This window comes from Balaenoptera physalus (assembly GCF_965194825.1).
Source record: "Balaenoptera physalus genome assembly, chromosome: 16".
Taxonomy (NCBI): domain Eukaryota; kingdom Metazoa; phylum Chordata; class Mammalia; order Artiodactyla; family Balaenopteridae; genus Balaenoptera; species Balaenoptera physalus.
Genome location: NC_138898.1, coordinates 63073362 through 63094773, shown reverse-complemented (window position 1 = coordinate 63094773; position 21412 = coordinate 63073362). Strand labels below are relative to the sequence as shown.

Genomic DNA, 21412 nt, shown 5'->3' with positions numbered 1-21412 from the left:
ATCTGGCAGGGGTTCCACCCTTCAAGGGCGCGCCCCTCAGTGTTTACCTGTCAGAGAGAGGACCTTGTGGTTGGCCTAGCCAGGTCATGAATGCTGAGAGCTAACGACACGCCCACTGAAAGTCAGCTCTTTAGTACCCTTCAGGCTGATAAAGCCCTCTTACATTCCAGGCATCTGGGCAGACCGAATGTCCCTCAGTGGAAGGAAATGGCAAACCACCTCACTTCTTCCAAAAGCCCCAGCAGGACAAAGACCCCTCTCGCCACCCTCACACCCCAGTTCAGAGCAATGTCTCTGATAATTTGGGACGGTGGGACGAGCTGAGACCTCACCCTAAATCAAGAAGCGTTCTCAGCCCCAACGTCCCCCACCCGCCTTTTTACCTTGTGGCTCTGGCAGGTAGGACCCGGCGGGGCGTGTAGCCAGGCAACGCATGGTGTGAGAAACAAAGTGAGGCAGCAGCTCCCGGACTCTGGCAGCCCCTCCTGTTGCCCTCAGCCCGCCCAACGATGCCTTCGGATGCCCAGCTCAGAATCAGGCAGCTTCATCTCTGACCAGTCTCCCTACAGAAGTCTGGAGCCCGCCAAGACTAAGTAAACATGCAAAGGAAGCAAGTAAGGGACCAGCAGAAAATTCTCACCCTACCAGGTGGTCTGAGCTGTCAGATTTCTCGCATCTAGACATGCTCTAATTTGCCCATGCTCCCTTAAACACAGACTTGCGCCTGATGTTAATTTCAGTTCCTTGTTGCGGACCAAATCGGGTGACCGACTTCAGAAGATTATGAGTTGTCTATTGGAGGGTCTTCAACACGCTGACATTCTGAAATAACGGCGACCACAGTGGAGCCACGCTGGTGCCAGCTGCCAATATCTGCCATCCTCTGCAGGATGGGGCCGCGGTCAGAGCCCCACAAATGCCTCAAGACAAGCTGAACTAGCTTCCAGCAAACTCCTGAGATTCCACTCCCATCCACCATCCCACCCCCACACCAAATTGCCCTGAATTTCCCTGGAGAACACGAGTGGTCCATTCATCATTTTTATTCTAAGAACATTGGACTAAAACATAAATTACACATAAAAAAGTCTTACCCCCAAATATGGTATCCTTATAGCTGCATGGTTTGGGGGTACTGCGTAGATGTGGCGGAGAGACTGTCAGTCTCACGCAGGGAGAAAGTTAGCGCCTTTTTAACTCTGCCCAGGCTGCTGGAAAGCTTGAGAAGAAAGTCTCAGTCTGGGGCTAAGGAGCTTTTAACACCTCTTCTAATGCATGATCAACCCATTTCACAGAGAGCAGCCCCCAGCCTCAAGCCTTCGGTAGACATCAGTGTCTGGCTAGAACGGAATAACATTATTCTGCTCTCCTGTTTCATAGTTACCTTCTATGTGTGGCATTCTTTTTCATTTATGGTGGACATAAACTTTCCTTGGGAAATAAAGGTGAATACAAAATGTGAGTAGTTTGGGAAAAAAAAAAAACTGTCGAGCCAAGGATAGTGTAGGTGGTGAAAAGAAATCATGAGGGTGGTACCGAAATGAATGACGATTGGGAAACAATGACTTCAGCGCCTCAAGCATTTTTACAGAAAGAACACTGGATTGGGAGTCTGAAGCGCTATGGTCTAGCCCCCGTGGTTATTAGCGGATGCGTGACCTTGGACCCCTCACTTCCTTTGTGTGGGCCTCAGTTTCTCCATGTGTGAAATGGGGATAATGATGATGATATTTGTATGGTGATTATTTTTGAAGCAGTTGCTGCTGTCAGAAGTCCCAGGGGGGTAAGTGGGCACACAAATAAGAAAGCTGAGAGTCAGTTTGAAACAGTCTTGCTTAGTTAGGCTAACAAAATAGACATGATGAATATGAGAAGTCCCAAGAAGTCGCATCTTCCTCTGACCTGATGTGCCCGGGGAGAGGCACACCTGGCCATTCAGTGAGGCCAACTTCCTGTCCTCAGAGGGAGCCAGCTCTGATGGCCATGGCCAAGGCACCTCTGAATCAGCTTCGTGGCAGGGCCGAGCTTGGAATGAGAGTCCCCTGGGCCTGGGGTGCACCTGCTTGGATGCTCTCATCTCTCACCTGGACCACAGCAGCAGTCTGCTACCTGGTCTCTCCATGTCCTCCTTCACCTGCCCCCGCCCCAGACCCACACTCCACAAGACCTAAATCTGGTCATGCCGGCGTCAACACAGGTTTCTGAGCAGGGTGACCACGTGCTAGCCGGTGTTTTAAATGATGGTAGAGGCCGTAAATCGGCACCAAGAGGGCCTCGTATATGGAGACCAGGGAGGAGCGCCATGGTGCCCTGCCGGGAGCCGATGGGGGTCTGAATTCCAGCAGAGGCAGTGGAGGTGAGGAGAGGGGTTGCTGAGTTGGAGTGACAGGCCCCCAGGACTGAGTGGGCAGGACTAAGAGGGGGCAGAGGGGTTCAGCCAACCCCAGGGTTTCTTCCTATTAAAGCATCCTGCGTGCTTGCTGATGCTCCTCTTCAAAACCCCCCTAGAGGTGGTGACCATTCTCCAGAGCCCAGGATAAAGCCAGTTCCCTTCTGACTGAGGGCCCCTCTCAGTGCTGTGGAGGCAAGCCTTGCCCTGGGCACCCACATTTCTTTGTCTCAAGTCAGGATCCAGCATGACAAAGCTACAGTCAGAAGCATTGTTAAAGTTACCAGTCTGGGGTCCCCTGCCAAGTACCAGGGAGAGGAGATGGGGGAACTTGGTCTTACAAGTAGGATTCCTGAAAGCTTGCCACCCCTTGCTGCAGCTGGGCCCTACCTATGTACTTCTGCTCAAGCAGGGTCCCCCACCCTCCCCCCAACCCCAGGACCACCCTCCTGCCTCCTCCCATCGGGCTGTAGTTTAGCCATCCTTCAAGGCCCAAGTTCCCACCTTCATCACCTTTCCAGCTAACAACAACCTCCTGCCCTACTCATTTTTAGCAAACTTGCTGCCACGGATTTGGCAATACATCGTGAACTTCCTATTTCATGAGTATACCCCCTGCTGCCTCTGATTAGGTCACAAGGTCCTTAATGTCTGTCTTACTGTGTTTGATTTTCTTATTTAAAAGACACAGGACTCCAAGATTGGTTGAGCGAATGGATGGCGTTTGGATTTGAATGATCAAGGCAGATAAGTTCCAAATGGATGGAGAGTCCTCCCTTACTAGGTTTTAAGTGTCTTTTCTTATGTTTGTTTGTGACCCCCCCCCCTCATTTCTGGCAGGTGCTAAGTAAATGCTTAAGGCGGAGAGAAGAAAGGAGGTGAGAAAGAAAGGAAAAGAGATCGGTGGAGAGGTGGGTGAATAGAAAGAAAAAAACTGGTATGTAGGCAAATTAGGCAGGTAGGAAGGTGTATGAGAATGTAGGCCTGTCCGTGGGCAAAGGTACAAGTGGATTAGTAGGTAGGAAAGCAGGTAAATAAGCTGATACATAAATATACAGGCAGTCAGATAAATGAAAGATTGATAAATTGATAAGTAGATAGAAGTAGATAGTAGATGTAAGTTGTTGAATTGATAAGTAGATATTAGTAGGTGGTTAAGTAGACCAGGTAGTTTGAGGGTAGGCAGGTAGGTGGATGGGCAGGTAGGCGGAGAGACCAATAAATGGTAAGTAAGAACACAGGTGAGCTGTTCAAGGTAACAACAAAGAACAGAAACAGTCCCTGGTTGAGTCAGGTGCCAGACTTGGAGCCAAGCTGAGTATAGAACAGGCCACTGGTCAGCCTGGGAAAACCCATGTGGACGTGCCAACTTCCGGTGCAGGTGCTTCTACTCCTGCGGCTCCTGGGAGTGAAAGTGAAGTAGGTCTGACTAGCCGGGAAGCTACTCAAGGTGAAAAAACAAGTGGTCCTTGCCAACACATCTCCTTCCAGGAGTCCACGGAGGCTCCCTGATCAGGGATCAGAGCAGGAACAGGTTTTGGGAAAGGAAGGTGTCAGAGGAAGGGAGGGCGCGGCCTCCCTCCCCTCTGAGTCCTGGCTCTGGTGACTCTCATCCTAAGAACCAAATGGGGAAGGAAGCGGGAGGAGGAGCTTAGCAGCCTGGGGTGTGTCCCTCCCTTTCCAATAAATCAGGCAACATCCTAGAAGGAGCCTTTGTTCTGTGGTTCCTAGAACGGAGTCTTCATGGGCAAAAGTACCACATCGTGAAGACATAGAGCGACAAACCAGCAAAGGAAAGCCGAAGAAAACAATAATATATAAAACCATAGCAGGGGTGTCCTACAGCCTCCGAGAAAACTCACCCCAAAAGCACCGCTGTGCCTCCATTCACAAACCAGAGGTCGGCTGGGTCTGACCTTGCCCCCAGTCATCCTTCTGTGCCCCTTGGGTCTGTGGTTACCCCAAATGCCACCCTCGAGGCTGACGAGTCAGAAGGAACTTTCCTCTTGCCAGAAATGCATGTGCCTTATTTTGGATGATGTCACTGAATTCTCAGAATAGCCACTCTGGATGCTAGTATCACCTCCATTTTACAGATGTGGAAACTGAGGCCCAGAAGGGTCCCAGGAAGGGCTCACTGTCATAGCCCTTGGAATCAGGGAGTCACAGCTGGCATGGAGGCCACAGCCCATGTGCTTAACTAATGTGCCAACTTGAGGGTGGGGGGCACCTTGGCCCATTTCTCAGATGCACACAGCACCAAGCACTCAGCACTGGAGTAGCTGTCTAGATATGACATGAGGCCCCCAATGAGACTGCAGACTCAAACCCCTGGTTTATCTTCCCCCTGTCCAATATTCCTGGAGCTATCTGTCTAATGCCAAGAACCGCCTTGGATAGTTTACCAGCTTCCATCTCATTTAACCCTCACTATAACCCTGGGAGGTTTATATCATCACTCCCATTTTAGAGATGAAGAAACTGAGGGTCGGAGTGGTTCAGGCATGTGGCCAAGGTTACACAGTTTGTAAGCAGCAGCAGAGCATGGCCTCAGAACCAGAGCTGTCCAGCTTCCAGCCTGGTTCTTTTTCCATCACTGCCATCCAATATCTCTCTTCTCTGGCCTCTGATCGTCCTCCAGGTGTTGTCAGCCACTGTCAGCCAAAGACTGCCTGAGTGTTTGCTTTGATTCCCCAGTCAGGCTGCTGAGTTCTGTCAGGACTCTTGGGACTCCCCCGAGCTTGCCTGGGGGCTGGATGTACATGTGCTGCTCTGTGCAGTAGAGTCAATCCCCAAGGTCACGTCCCCAGAAGTGGGCTTCCTACACAATTGCAACTGAAGCATTATAATATCTAAAGGTGACTTCTGAATCATCAGGCTGGTTTCAGTTTGAAGGTGGTCAGCCTGTTTTGGGTGGACTTACAGTATCCCTTTAGGTTATGCAGAAGAGGCAACCAAGCAGAAAGTGCAGCGAGAGATCCAGACTCATGAGAGCCAATATCTCATAGCCCCCCACTCCCAGGCCATGAGCGAGGCAGATCACTTTACCTCCCTGTGCCTCAGTGTACTTACCCGTAAAGTGAGAGTAACGGGACTACACGAGCCACCCACGCACCCACCCACCCACCTATCACCCATCCACCTAAGCATCTACCCACCTATCCATCACCCATCCACCTATTCACCACCCATCAACCATTCACCTATCCACCGACCCCCCTATCCACTCACCACCCACCCATCCATCCATCCATCCATCTACCATCCCTCAGTCTAATATTTAACAAACACATATCGCACACCTATCCTTTGCCAGGCCCTGCGTTAAGTGTTTGGGATGCATCTGTGATGAAAGCATGGATTCCCGTCCCCAGGGAGCTTATTTTACGGTCAGGGAGTCAGACAAGAAACAACAAACATAGGGAATTCCCTGGCGGTCCAGTGGTTAGGACTCCGCAGTCTCACTGCTTAGGGCCCCGGGTTCAATCCCTGGTCGGGGAACTAAGGTCCCACAAGCCTCGTGGTGTAGCCAAAAACAAACAAACAAACAAACAACAAATGTAATACAAAAGTAAAGTATATAGAAGGTGAATGTGTCAATGGGGGAAGGGGGCACTGCTCACAGGGTGAAGGGGGAGTTGCAATTCTAAATGGAATGATCAGGGTAGGCATCCCTGAGAAGGTTACATTTGAGCAAAGATATGAAGGATCCAAGGATGTTGGCCAAGAGGATATCTGGAGAAAAGAGTGTTCCAGATGGAGGGAATGGCATGTGCAGAGGTCCTGTGGCAGAGAGCGTGCCTGGCCTGTCCCAGGGACAGTGAGGGTGCCAGCACGTATGGAGAAGATGAGAAGGCAGGAGTACAGGATGGGCGCAGAGCAGTGATGAAAGCCAGATCGTGAAGGGCCTTGTGGGGATCGTCCAGATTTAGCTTTCCTCTGAGTGACACGGGAAGTCGGTGCAGGGTTTAGAGCAGTGGAGGGTGAAGATCATGATAGGGTTGTGGAGAGAGTGACAGAAACTTCACACACTGATTTCCTTTTCTGAAACCCTGTTGAAACTAAAGTCAGTGCCGTTTATTTACAAACCCCACAATTCTCTTCCCCAGTTCCCCTTCTCCCCCTCTGAAGGCTGCTTCTCCCTGCCCCAAAGCAGCACACCTGCTCGTACTCCTTACAGTTGAGTCTTTCATGCCTGGGGGGAGCTGGCCTGGAAGAGGGGGAGGTAAGCAACAGGGAAAGGAAGTGATTTATCCTTCCTTGTCTCCCAGCCTCTGAAGCCCACACTGCCCTGAGCCCAGTTCCCTTTCTAGAGTCACGTGGGATCAGAAATAAAAATACTACGTCCCCAGGGAGGAAATGGAGTTTAATAACAGGAACCAGCCCTCGCAGAGAGAGGAGGGCAGGGCAGAGGTGTTGGGTAGCCTGCGGTGTGAAGGAGCCTGCAGTTAGCAGGGGGCGAGTCAAGGAGAGAGGAACGCTTTGACAGCCCCGGAAGTTGGCATCTGCACCCCCATCAAGACCGCATAGGTTGTTTGCGTCGTCTTCCATTTCTTTTCATCAGTGTCTTACAGTTTTCGGAGTATAGGTTTTTGCCTCCTTAGGTAGGTTTATTCCTAGGTATTTTATTCTTTTTGATGCGATGGTAAATGGGATTGTTTCTTTAATTTCTCTTTCTGATCTTTCGTTGTTAGTGTATAGAAATGCAATAGATTTCTGTGTACTAATTTTGTAACCTGCAACTTTACCGAATTCATTGATGAGCTCTGGTGGTTTTCTGGTAGCATCTTTAGGACTGACATGTACACACTGCTATATTTAAAACAGATAACCAACAAGGACCTACTGTATAGCACAGAGATCTCTGCTCAATATTATGTAACAACCTAAATGGGAAAAGAATTTGAAAAAGAATAGATACATGTATATGTATAACTGAACCACTTTGCTGTGCACCTGAAACTAACACAACATTGTTAATCAACTATACTCCAATATAAAATAAAAAGTTAAAAAAAAAAAAAAAAAGACCACAGAGGCCGCTTGCACTCCCATTAAGAAGTCAGGGAGGTCGTTCAGCTGGTAAAGATGCCCCAGCCCCCCAGGGGTCTGTTAGGAGGGGGAGAGTAAAAGATGTGTCCGAGGAACAGATAGAGACCATGTGAGTGAGTTCAGCCAGGAGGACAGCCAACCCCATGTAAACTTGTATCTTGGCAGAAGAGTTGGAGAAATACCTACACTGCCCTGGTGCCCATGGCAAAATCATCAAGGGGCTTTTTTACCCCTCAAGGTCAGATTGAGGCTAAAAGCTTGTTTGCCTTCAAATCCAGCCTCCATCACTTCCCACCTGGGGACTGGGGTTGGTCACTTCTGGGTAGCCTCTGTTTCTTCTTTCTGCATAAAATACGGTCGGAGATCATCAAAGCGTTTAGGGTGGATATGAGAACTACCTGCTGGCTTAGGCTGTGCCTGGTGCACAGTAAATACTCAATAAATGTGAATCATTGTGATTATCTTGTTTCAAGTTACTCCAGAACCATGAAAGGACCAGGAAGAACTAGAGTTTATGACACCAGCTCATAAAACTGGGAAAGCACAGATTTACGTAGAGGAGACTGAAAGACGTGTGTCTTTAGGAAAACTGTTGTTTGCATTGAAGTGAGACCCTCTTTGGAACTGGGAAGGAAGACCTAAAATGTTTGGGGAGCCAAGAGTGCGAGCGGAAACGGTATGGTATAGGCTTGTTTTCCTGATTTAAGATGCATTAATTGCCATCAGTACTTTTTAAAAATAAGACACTCTCTCCCTCCAGTCTGGTTCCTCGTCTGTCTCTCTCTCTCTTTCCCCCACCATCTCCCTCTTTCTCTTCCTCCTTCCATCTCTCTCTTCTTTCCTCCCATCCTCTCTCCCTTCTTCCCTCCTTCTCTCCATCTCCATTTCTGTCTCTTTCTCTCCTGTCTCTCCCTCCCTTTCTCTCTCTCCCTGTCTGTCTTTCAGTTTCTGTCTCTCTCCATGACCCAGATGCACACACACACATATGCGCACACACACACACACACACAAGTACATACACATGCAAGCATATGCCCACACATACGTGCACCGGCACATACACGCACGTGCACTCTTGCACGCACGCACACATGCGCACGCACACACAAACAAGTACATACACATGCAAGCATGTGCCCACACATACGTGCACCTGCGCACACACACACGTGCACTCTTGCACTCATGCACACGTGTGCGCACACACACAAACAAGTACATACACATGCAAGCATGTGCCCACACATACGTGCACCTGCACACACACACGTGCACTCTTGCACTCACACACACGTGTGTGCACACACACAAACAAGTACATACACATGCAAGCATGTGCCCACACATATGTGCACCTGCACATACACGCAGGTGCACTCTTGCACGCATGCACACACATGCGCGCACACACACGGCAATCTCTGCTCCCCAGCTCTTTGGCCCTTCCTCTCTGTGGCAACCTATTTTTCCACACACTGATTGTGCCTGCATCCGTCTTCCCCACTTGCAGGCAATAGCCGATTTGTCCATCTGTGCCCCTCACCAGTGCCTTGCATTGTGCCTAAGGTATCAAGGCGGCTCGGAGAGTGACCCAAGTGGGCATCTGGCTGCGTGGACAGTTTACTCTTAAGTAGAGTGGGAAGCACACTGTTTCTCCAGTGCCCTCAGCATCACAGCCTGAGCTCTCCAAGCACTTGCCGCTCCCGCCAGCTCAACCAGAGACCTTGATTCCTGTCCAAGGCTGCCTTTCCAACTTGGGACCCGGATGATCACATTTTCAGAGAGTAGAGGGAAAATCCCTGGGCTGCCTACAGCCAGGCGTTGCTCCATGAGAAAAGGGGATGGCACTTACCCCCAAGGTCCTTGTAGCCGGAGTCCCTCTCGGCTGCCGGGGCCTGCAGCCCACTCCAGATCCACCCCAAGGGGGCCAGGTCTGGGTCTCCTTTCTCCATCAGGGTCAAGGAGATCTTCCTGGCCAGAGCCTCACCGTCAGGCTCATGGAGCAGGGCATAGTGGTACTCCCTGGAGAGAAGATCCTCTGCCAGCAGGTTGTCCAGAAGCGCCTGCACTTGGCTCGGCCGATGGCTGGAGAGCAGCATCCGGACCTGACTCAGGATGGTCTGGAAGTGATTCATGGTAGCTCTCGGATGCAGGGCAGCTGCCCGGGACAGCGCCTGGGATCTCTGCTCACCCAGCCTGCAGCATCCAAAACGTGAAGTGAGAAACAGGATGAGGGAACCTCTGCAGTTTATTGCAGTTTATTCCTGCTTAGGAGGATTTCCTCATTTGCATGTTAGGCTGGGGTTGCCTGATGAATTAATGGAAGTGGGTTCTGGGGCTGATTTAGACCCCATAGATGTTCGCTGGTACCACTCATGCGCATGTACCAGAGAAGCTCACAGCTTTGTGGACTCCTTTAGATCCAATCCAGTGTTTATTATACTAAGAGGAAGGGGGCTTGCCTCTTTGAGGACCTATAAGGTGATAGGCCTTTTTAGGTGTTGTATCATAACAAGAAGGCATTGGGGCGTAGAGGTTAAGCAGTTGGGTTTGGAGCCAATCTGTCTGTGTTCAAATCCCAGATTACTTGATATTGGGCACGTTACTTAGCCTCTTCTTGCCCCCATTTCTCCATCCGAAAAGCTGTAGGGATAATAATAGTACTTACCTCTTAGAGTTGTAGGGAAGATTAAATAAGATAATGCATGTAGAGTACCTAGCACATTATCTACAACTTGTTAATAGTTCAATACAACTGAGTTCAATAAATATGAGCCATTATTGTTATTGATTAATCATGCAAACAGCTGTGTCACCTTGGGCTCAACCTCACTAAACTTCAGACTCTTCCTCTGAAAAATCTCTCAATAAAAGTAATTCAATCTCATCAAGTTGTCTTGAGGATTAAAAGAGATAATGCCTTTAAAGGGCTTAGTACTGGCCGTAAGAAGCACTTCATGAACATTGACTACATACTAATATTATCCCCAATTTACTAACACACAAAACAGAGGCTTTACATAGGAGCCAGTCTGTTGTAGGATTCTACCCTGAAAAACCCAACCCCACCTTTTCTTTAAAATCATAGTTGATTGCTCTTCCAGAAACACACTGTGACCTGGTTTCCTTTCCTGGCCTCAGCTTTACCATCTCTCAAAATGGGACCATTTGCATTGTTCATTTCAATGAGACAAACAGGGATTTCCACTTCCAGTATGGGTGAGAGCTCCTATCTGACTAACTCTACCATAAATGACAACTAAAAACTCTGGTGGGGCAGGGGAGAGGTTATAAAAAATGACTACCTGAAGGCCCTGGGGAGTGACCAGAGCAGGCAGACCCTGGAAGGGAGTCCATATGTGGAAGATAAGAATATCACTGGTGAATTCCAAGCTCATTAGCTTAGCTCAAAGAGGTCTCAATTAGTGCTGTGCAGGGCAACTAAAATTCTGTAAAAAATGAAAAGTTTTACTGCCCTGAATAACCAGAGGACAGAATTTGGGATAACAATCATTGCTGGAAAGTGGGAGTAGAAATTCCAGGAAGGAGAAAGACGGAGAGAAGTTTCTCCAAATTCTGTGTATAAACTGCCCAAGTATCTGGCTGACCTCTGAACCTTGAATTCATGGCTCATTCATGTTCTTGCTCATTCATGCATTCATGGGCAGACTCCAAACAACTAACTAAGGCTAAAGGAGCTGGGCTGAGACTTGAGTTGCAACCTACTATGGGGGTGGGGTGGGGGTAGGAGACTATGCACTTGATTCCAGCCAAGATATGAGCCTGCCAAAACAACAACAGCAACAAAATTAACCCTGTTCTGATTATAACATAATCCAGAGTGTTTACAATATATCATTCATGATGGGCAGTGCACATCCAAAATTACCTGACTATATAGAGATAGGAAATAGGGACCCACTCTCAAGAGAAAAGAACAATCAATGGAAATTGACCTCAAGATGACCCAGATGTTGAAATTAGCAGGCAAGGATTTTTTTTTTTTTTAATTTTATTTATTTATTTATTTTGGGCTGTGTTGGGTCTTCATTTCTGTGCGAGGGCTTTCTCTAGTTGCGGCAAGCAGGGGCCACTCTTCATCACGGTGCGCAGGCCTCTCACTATCGTGGCCTCTCTTGTTGCGGAGCACAGGCTCCAGACGCGCAAGCTCAGTAATTGTGGCTCACGGGCCCAGTTGCTCCGTGGCATGTGGGATCTTCCCAGACCAGGGCTCGAACCCGTGTCTCCTGCATTGGCAGGCAGATTCTCAACCACTGGGCCACCAGGGAAGCCCAAGGATTTTTTTAAAGCAGTGACTCTAACCACGAATGAAAAAGACATAAAGGATGTCAAGGAAAATATGCTCATGAAAATAAAAAGATAGGAACTTTCAGCAGAAAAGCAGAAAATATTAAAAATTACCAAATGGAAATTATAAAAGTGAAAATTACAATATATGAAAATTTAAAAGTAATTGAATGGGATTAACAGCAAAATGGCGATGACAAAAGAAACTTTAAGATGCAGCAATAGAAATTACTTGATCTGAAGAACAGAGAGAATAAGATTGAAAAAAATGAGCTTCAAGGATATGTGGGACAATGTCAAAAGGTCCAACTTATACATATTTAGAGTCACAGAAGGAGAAGAGAGAGAATGGGGAGAAAAAAGATGAGAAAAAAGATTTGAAGAGAATGGGGAGAAAAAAGATGAGAAAAAAGATTTGAAGAAATAAGCTTCTCAAATTTGGTGAAATGAAAACCATGAAACTCAGCAGGACAAATACAAGGGAATCCACACCTAGACACATCATAATCAAACTGCTGAAAACCACAGATAAGGAGAAACTCATGAAAGCAGCCAGATCAAAAGAACACATTACATTCAGTAGGGCACGTGAATAATCACCGACTTCTCATTAGAAATCATGGAGGCCAGAAGACAGTGGAACAGTATCCTGGAAAAACTGAGAAGAAAAAAAATGTCAATAGAGATTTCGAAATACAGTGAAAACATCCCTCCAGAATGCAGGAAAAATAGATATTTTCAGATTTAAAAAACTAAAAGAATGTGTTGCAACAGACCTGCACTATAAGAAATGCTAAAATAAGTTCTTTAGGTGGAAGGAAAATGATATCAGTTAGAAACTCAGCTCTACAGGACGGATTGAGGAGCATGAGAAATAGTAATCTCTGGGTAAGTATAAAATATTGCTTTTTTTCCTCTTAATTTATTAAAAAACATAACTGCTTAAAGCAAAAGGTAGGGTACTATCTTGTGATTTTAAATATATGTAGATATAATACATATGAAGTCTATACCATAAAGGATGGTATAGCATACAGGGTGATTATTGGACCCATATGATAGCAAGGTTTCTATATATCAAGTGGTACAATATTACCTCTATGTAGGTTGGGAGAATGGAAGGTGTATATTAAAAGCCCTTGGACAACCACTAAAACATCATGCAAAAAGGTATAGCTAAGCCGCAATTTGAAATTAATACAGAAGTTTAAATGAGATGGATTCAACTCTTGGCTTGAATAAGCAGTCCAACAAGATCATGACATTATAAATTTTATGTATAAAGGCAGAAGGTAGAGAAGTAGAAGATAGAAATTCTAAAGCTTTTCTCACCTAATAAAGTACTTGTACTTTTAAGCAAACAGAGATGTAGATGTAAATATTATCCTCCTGGCAACAAATTATCAATTAAGACAATCAAAATTGCACACTTTTTAGGCATTAAAGTCATAATTCACATGGCAAATCACTAATTTTGAAGGCTGGGTATCTTGTACTTCTTTGTGCAAATAATACTTTTAAGAATAGTTTTACAATCACAAAACAAAGTTTCACATCTTCACACAGGTCTTCCCCCATGACAAAAGAATGAGGTAGATACCTGTGCAAATGTTCTCAGTTTCATCAGAACTAACTTTGTGATGCAGAAAAGTGTCTGCTTTACCGCAGCTAGAGAGGAAGAGGAAATTTTTACCCCTACTTCCCCTTTCTTTCTGAGATTTCTCTCCCCAGCAGTTGGAAGACCACACAGTTTCTTGGACAAGGTGGTAATGCCCATCAATTATCCCTGAGAGAAAAAGAGGAGATTTGAGAGCTTAAAACTTATTAGTTAGGAAAGAAGGGGGCCAAAAGAGAATTTTAACAGAAGGAATAGATGGCATCTTCAGCCATGGTTGTGGAGAAGATGGCAGGTGGGTCAGTTGCTGAGAGGAATAAGGAAACCGTGTTCTAAAGTACCTCACCTCTGAGCCACTTGAGAGAGAGGACCAGGCCTGAGAATCCATCCCCAAGCATCCAACGTGGGGATAAGAACAAGGCCATGAGTCTCCATCAAACATCCCAAGGTGGGGATGAGAACCAGGCCATGAGAATCCATCCCCAAGCATCCAAGGTGGGGATGAGAACCAGGCCATGAGAATCCATCCCCGAGCATCCAAGGTGGGGATGAGAACCAGGGCATGAGAATCCATCCCCGAGCATCCAAGGTGGGGATGAGAACCAGGGCATGAGAATCCATCCCCGAGCATCCAAGGTGGGGATGAGAACCAGGGCATGAGAATCCATCCCCGAGCATCCAAGGTGGGGATGAGAACCAGGGCATGAGAATCCATCCCCGAGCATCCAAGGTGGGGATGATGGATAATGAAACAGCAAACACTGGGTGCACAGAACCAGGGACTAGGGTAGCTTTTCCTAGCCATTTCCAAGGCTACCTTCCTCTTTCCTATCAATCCAGTGCAATACCAGTTCACATGCTTAGTCAAGAAAATCTGAAAGCCAGCTTCTACTTGGTCACTGACTCACTGTGCCACCACAGGCAGTACATTTCCTCTCTCTGGCCCACTATTTCATCACATGTGAAATAGTAGGTCAGATTACATGATTCCTAGAACTTCTTTCAGTTCTGAGATGCTGCTGTTTGTAGGGAGGTGTCACCTTGCTGCAGAACCACTGGTCCCAGAGCTCCACAGTATTCCCTTGTGATTAGTCATGAGCGCAGCATTTCCTCTGTCTACAGTGATTCAAATCTCCCTGTAAGACTTTTTTCTTATAATCACATGCAATGTGTGCTATTATTTACCTGATATTTTACTTTAATCTGGATTATTTCTTTAATATATCATAAAAGGAAATTTCATATTCCTATCACAGTTGGAAAGTCATATCACTTGCCCAAGATTAGTGATAAACGGATGGAAAGTAAAATGATGTTTATATTCTTCTGCTTGTTGAAGTTTCTGATCCTGAGGTCCAATGTCTCTTTGTGACAAAGGGTGGTTAGCAAGTGTTACAGAGGGGTTAAAGGTAGACCAGCACCTAGCTGAAACGGTCTGCATCAGAAAAGTAGTAAAAAATTTAAAAGCTACCACTAAGGATGTAGAAAAACAAGAACTCTCCTACTCGGCTGGAGAGCACTTAGAATAGTGTGATCATCTAGGGTAACCCTTTGGCAATACCTAGTGAAATGGGAGAAGTACATACCCAGTATTTCCACTCCTCACCATATAACCCAGGAAAATTCTTAACACGTGTGCAAGACACACCAAGCGGCATTATTTGTGATGGCAAAAAATAAGAGATAACAATCAACATAGAATAGAGATGAATGTCTTTTATAAGCATTCTGGAACACATGCGGATTTAATGAATTGCACATAATGGACGCAATCAGAGTGAAGGAATTTAATGGCTGTTAAAAAATGGAGTCAGTCAAATCAATTACACTTTGAGATATAGTGCAAGTTTTAAAGGGTTAATGGTTGCATCTTTACAATTTCATATCCTTCTGTTTCATGATAGTATGGTGTTACACACAAAGGTGAATCCAAAAGCTGCTAAATCCATGAGGGTGTTATATTTCTAAGAAGAGAACCTTAAAGCAGGTTACCAAGGGCTCTGAATTCTGATATAGGCATACCAGAATCTTCTCACGAGCTCAGCTGATAGTATAATCTCTATCCCTTTTGTGGCATTGGTCATTCATGATTGCCTACCTGTAATTCCTTCCAGAATCATCACAGGTTATATGTCAAGAAGGCTATCTGACTGTACTTCCACGAAAAATTGATAATTTTAAAGAAAAGTGCTGTTCATCTTTACGTGTATTGAAGGATAATGTCTTTAAATGGTTTCTGTTTGACAATCCCACAGTGGCAAAACGACCACATTAAACTTGCCTCGTGGAAGGCAGCTATTTGGAGTATAGCAAGAGGTTGGAGAGTCTGAGTTCCATTCCCAATTCTGGTTGTATTTTAGGTTTTTAAAGATTATATGATTATTGTTACAAAGTTGGATGCTTTTTATGCTAATAGCAAATTTCTACATATTGTGTCTAAGGCTTAAGAATGTCTATCTCAGAGAGAAAGGCATTATAAAATTTATGAACAGCGACAAATACACTGTGCATATGTATAATTTCATCCTTGAGTGTTTGTGACTTGATTAGGTCTGTCCTGTAGAGTAGAGCGTAGAGTCAATTAGTCCTTATGATGTTCTGTGTGGCTGAAGACTTGGGAGACATGAAAATGATACGTGAAGCAAGGTTTTATGATTATAGAATCAAAGCTATTGGATTTTATTATTAAAAGTTGAAACTTAACGTGTATAAACGAAAACCAATGAAAGAAGGTAGTCATTTCATTGACCCATAAAAAATCACCCTAAGAACCTAGAAACAACCTAAATATGTTTCCAAAGTAGACTGGATAAACAAGTTGCAATATATTGCTACATATACACTAATATGTATAAAATAGATAACTAATAAGAACCTGCTGTATAAAATAAATAAATAAAAATATATATTGCTACAATGGAATCTCACACAGTAGTTAAAATACATGAACCAGGGCTGCATACGTTAACATGCCAAGCCCAACAATATAACAAGTGTAAAACCAATTGCAGTCTGCAAAGTACTGTCTAGGGATGGGGTACATACAAGGGGAGGATGTGCATGAAAATTATCAACTGTCAATTCAGGAGACTGGTTATTTCTAGAACGAAGAGGTGTGGCCATGAGAGGGAGGAAGGGGGACAGCATCACGGAGGGATTCAAGGGGACTTAGATAAAACTTTAATGTTCTATTTCATTAGCAGAATTGCGATTACATACCTATTCCTATTCTTATTCGTTATAACTTCTTGTGTGTCTAAAATATCCAATTAGGCTGAGGCATATGACATTGCTGATATTTGTCTGCTTTAATCTACAAAACAGCCGCATCATATGGTGTGACCAGTATAATGATGATGGCGATGATGACGAAGAATTGAAAGTTAACTCTCTTGCCATGGGATTCACTGTCATTTAAAGCCTATAGGTGAACCCCTCCTCTCCTGTTATCTGGTTACCAGCAGGGTGGTACAGGAGCCACACTTGGGAAACTGATTTAGTGAATGTTGTCATGGTTTTGTCATAAATCGAGACCTGTGGTCTGGCCTTGGGGATGAGAAACTTGTGGTCTGAGACTAGAAGTGGTGAAAGAGAGGGTGCTCTAGGGTCTGCAGAGAGGAGGCAGTGCAGCTGGGTCACAGACAAGAATGCTCAGGCCCTAGGCTCAGGGCTCAGGTAGTCCTTGAGGTCACCTACCTGCTGAGTGAGAGGCAATTGCCTTCTTACTATTTCCTGCTCCTCTGACTTGGAGATAGATGATGATGATGATGATGATGTATTAAAATATTCAGATACCGTATCTTGAGTGAAAGTAGTGGGGAGCTAGACACTTTCTGTATATGGTCTCATCATCACCAAAGGCGCCGCAAGGTGTGCATAATCATCTCATCTTACAGATGAGGCTCAGAGACATGAAGTCGCAGAACCCAGCAGGAACCTGAGGAGGAATCCCGGCTGGGGGCTTGCAAAAGGAAGAGAGGTCCTGGCTGCTTCCTCCTGAGACGCCAGGAGAGCAGCTTCCTGCGTCCACAGGTCCTGTAAGCATGGCAGGACTGGGCCCTGTGGCTGCCGTGTGTCTGCCCACAGACCAGGACAAAGAGCCACTACGTCGCAGCCTGAGTCACCTTAACCACCACTCACGGATGTGGACGGTTGCTTTTGCTTCTTGGGTTTTCTCCTGGTTTGTGACTGCAGTGGTAGTGGGGAGAGTGGGTGGGGACTGACATGTAGTTTACAGGATGATGTCATGACCTGCCTAGGCTCATGGGGGCCAGAGTTGGAGTCAGGGGACCTGGGCCCAGTGGGGTGCTGGAGTCGGCTTCACCATCTCCCCCTCCACCACCGCCAGTAATCACTACCACCATTTCCTTCTCCAGCATCACTACCCTCATCTCCCTTCCTCTCCTACCTCCATCGTTCCCACCACTACTTCCATGATCACAAGCACCACCATCTCTACCACCTCCATCATCACCACTACCATTGATACCACCTCTATCATCTCTATCATCTCCACCACTTCTACTACATCTATCATTTTCACCACCACCATCGCCTTCCCCATCATCACCAGTACCATCTGCCCCTCCACTTCCATTACCGCCACCATCATTTCCCTCTCCACCACCTCCATCATCCCCGCCATTACTTCCACGATCACCACCACCTCCACCACCTTCCTCATCTTCTTCCCACCACCTCTATCTTCGCCACCATCCCCACCACCACTTTCACCACTTTTCACCACCATCGTTCATGATCACCATCACCTCCACCAGCTCCAAACCTCCATCATGATAAGCACTGTTCCCACCACAACATTATTACCACATCTGGCACCATGCATCATCTTCTTCAACTCAGAAATTTGTACACCAGCCTATAAGGTGAGTTTTCTTATTATCACCATTGTACAAGGAAACTTGAAGAAGATTCAAAAGCAGGCCCTTGTGATTCCTCTTGATATTCTTAACAAGGGGGTATTGGGACCATTTGTTAACATGGAATTTGACCCAATGTGGAAATGCTATCTCTTTCTCTCAGTGGGTCAGTTCTGGGGATGCAGAGAAGATCAAACTGTTTTCTATAAGTTCTCTACACTTATGAAAGGAATTTGGGTGCCACAGGGACCTGAGACTCAGAGACATTGTGTCCTGCTCAAGGTCATATAACCAGTAACTGCCAGGATTTAATCAGAGGGTGTCCGCTATCAAAGCCTACAGGATCACAAACTTAACCACTGCCTTAGTCATGGAGCTGGGGTGATGTGAGTCCTTCGTAAACTATCGAGGTTTTGGTAGCCCTGGAGATGTGCCACTTGGCTCTCCTCAAGAGAGAACCTGCCACAGGGTGTGCAGTCAGCTGACAGCTTCCAGCCCTGGATGCCTCGGGACTCTGCCTCTGCTTGTAGGTTCATGCTAGGTGTTTCCCAGGAAGTCTGTGGCCAATGACTGAGCATGGCAGTGATACAAGGCCATTTCTGGGCAGTGTGGGGCTCTTCTATGAGCATCCTAAGTACCCAGGCTCCCTGTTGACCTGTCTGAGCCTTCTCAGAGCTGCACCACATCTGAAGCTCTTTCTACATAATCCTCCTCTCTTTTCAAACATGTCAGATATGCTCGACTAGTCCTGTTCTCTCTCCCCTTTATCTTTTGGAGGCAATATCCCCTAACAATCTCTTGAATTCCAACTCTGTCTTGGTGTCTGCTTCCTGGAGGACCTCAAATGACACAAGGGTAGAAGTTTGTACCATCATAGCAGAGGGAATTGTTTTCCATCTTTAAGATATGACTTTAGACACTCATACTCCTTAGCCTGTGGAATGAGTGTGTACTAACGTAACCGTTTCCTGTAGCAAGTATAAAATTAATATAAATCTACTGCAGTGTCATAAAACTGCACTGATGTACCTCTGGCCCATGTTAACTGAAAGGAAGCCAGGGAGTGTGTGGGAATGGCTGGCTTTGTTGTTAGTATAGGTGGATTTGAATCCCTATTCTACCAGATACAAGTTTGAAGATGCCCTTTTACTTCTCTGTGCCTTACTGCCTTAATTTCCTCATGTTTGAAATGGTGTTAATCATCCCAGCCGTCCAGGGAGGTTTTGAGGACATAATTCTTTATTTAAGTTATCAGAAAACATGTATACATGTCCTGACACATAGTAGGCATCCAACAAATTATTTCATTTACTGAGCGCCTAACCCAAGCGTGGTACTATATTTACCAGGCATTGGGAATATAGCAGTGAACAAAAAAGACAAAAATTCCTATTCTCATGGAAATTAGTCTTACCGGTTAAAGCTAAATCTGAAGTATCTTGAATATCTGAACAGCTGTTGAAACCAAGTAAGATAAGCCTCTCCTTTGAGAAGGGAAAAACTTGAGAGCAGAACTAGAATTGTTACATCTTCTTGTTGAATTGAACTTGTTATCATTATGCGATGACTCTCTTGACCTCTGATAATGCTTTTACCTTAAAGTCTATTTGTCTTATACTAATATAGTGACACTAACTTTATTTTAATTATATTTATTTGGCATATCTTTTTCCCATATCATTTGACTTTTTATCTTATTTATTTATTTATTTATTTGGCCACACTGCATGGCTTTCGGGATCTTAGTTCCCCAACCAGGGATCGAACCCGGGCCATGGCAGTGTAAGCGCCGAGTCCTAACCACTGGACCGCCAGGGAACTCCTCATTTACTTTTAATCTCTCTAGAGCTCTTAAACTTTAAATATACCTCTTATACATAATATATCCATTCTAAAAATCATTGTCTTTTGACTAGAGAGTTTGATCCATTTACATTTCTACTCATGGTGCTGTACTTCCTTTCCTCTGTGTGGGATTTTTTTACCTGTGAGCTATTCGCTTCTTTAGAAATTTATTGTAGGTGTTGTTTGAGTTCTGTTGTAAAGTTAAGTTCCATTAGTGAGTAGTCAGCTTCACTTCTGGTAACCCCTGGGGACCCTACTTTCAACTTGTGACATCTTTAAATTACATATTTGCTTGAGGGGTTTTTTTTTAAATTTTTTATTTACTACTTACGTAGCATGAATTCAGGTCACAAGCCTGAGTGAAGACCCCCTTGTGATGACAGAGTCTCAGGTGAGATTTTTTTTCTCCTACACTCACCCCCATGATTGAGACAGGCAAGTTTTGTAGCTATCTCTTCTGTCTGGCAGGGTATGTTTCTCACACATCCTTACAGAGAGGGTGTAATCCTCTGGGGTTCTGCTCTATTATGGGATCTACTGTTAAATTCTCAGTTGGGGGTTCCCTAGACTGTGTCCTGCCCTTATACCTACTGCATCCTTTAAAGGTGAAGCTCAGATTATCCAGAGTTTGAAAGAAACCCTCAGGAAAGAACTGTCTTTGATGGATGCTCACCACCCAGTAGCCCTGACTTTATGTCTCTGGGGACTCCGTGGATTCCTTACCTTTGTGCTAGATCAGCAAAGTGTTTAAAAGATGCATTCAAGTATCTTATGCAGCATTTTAGTTGTTTCAGTGGGTGGAGTATTAGGGTCCTAATCCTCCACAGAGCTAGAATTATGAGTCTCTCTATTACTTCTAATATAAATGACTTCAGGATGCGTGAAATTTCCTAGAATTTTGTTCTTAGTCCTCTCCCTTCTTGAACAAACTATGTTTTTTTTCGGACTATAAAAGTCTGGCATAATTTCTAGTGGTTGAGATAGCTACCATAGTTTCTCTAGTTCTTTATGGAACTATTTATGACAAACTTGCATTAAATAAAAACATTCCTGACACAAAGATAAAAATTCCTAACTATGATAGGGCATCTCATCTTTCTACGCACGCTCAAAGCCAAACCTACTGACTCTGAACTCAAAATCTGCTCCTCTTTCTTCGTTTCCTGAGTCAGTGAATGACATTCCCTCTCCCCGGGCAGCCAGGTCAAGGACCTGAAGTACATCTTCCGCCTCAACCACATCCTTCCCCTACCTGCAATTTGTTCCTGGGTCATTTGATTATATGGACAATGTATATCTGGAGTTTCTAATCCACCTTCATCT

General features: G+C 45.4%; 1 protein-coding gene across 8 annotated transcripts in view; it reads right to left on the bottom strand.

The window, feature by feature from the left end:
• The window catches only part of CIITA (class II major histocompatibility complex transactivator), a 52899-nt gene extending 41462 nt beyond the window's left edge, over window positions 1-11437 (bottom strand). For 6 of the 8 annotated variants that reach the window (XM_082432490.1, XM_082432491.1, XM_082432492.1 and 3 more), the window contains exon 1: window positions 384-8527. In XM_082432490.1, the coding sequence (XP_082288616.1) occupies window positions 384-435 (52 nt within the window). In that variant the 5' untranslated portion in view covers window positions 436-8527. Of the gene's footprint in view, window positions 1-383; window positions 8529-9289 lie in introns of those variants that run through there. The other 2 variants (XM_082432498.1, XM_082432496.1) reach the window with 2 other exon arrangements.
• Window positions 11438-21412: the final 9975 nt, after the last annotated feature.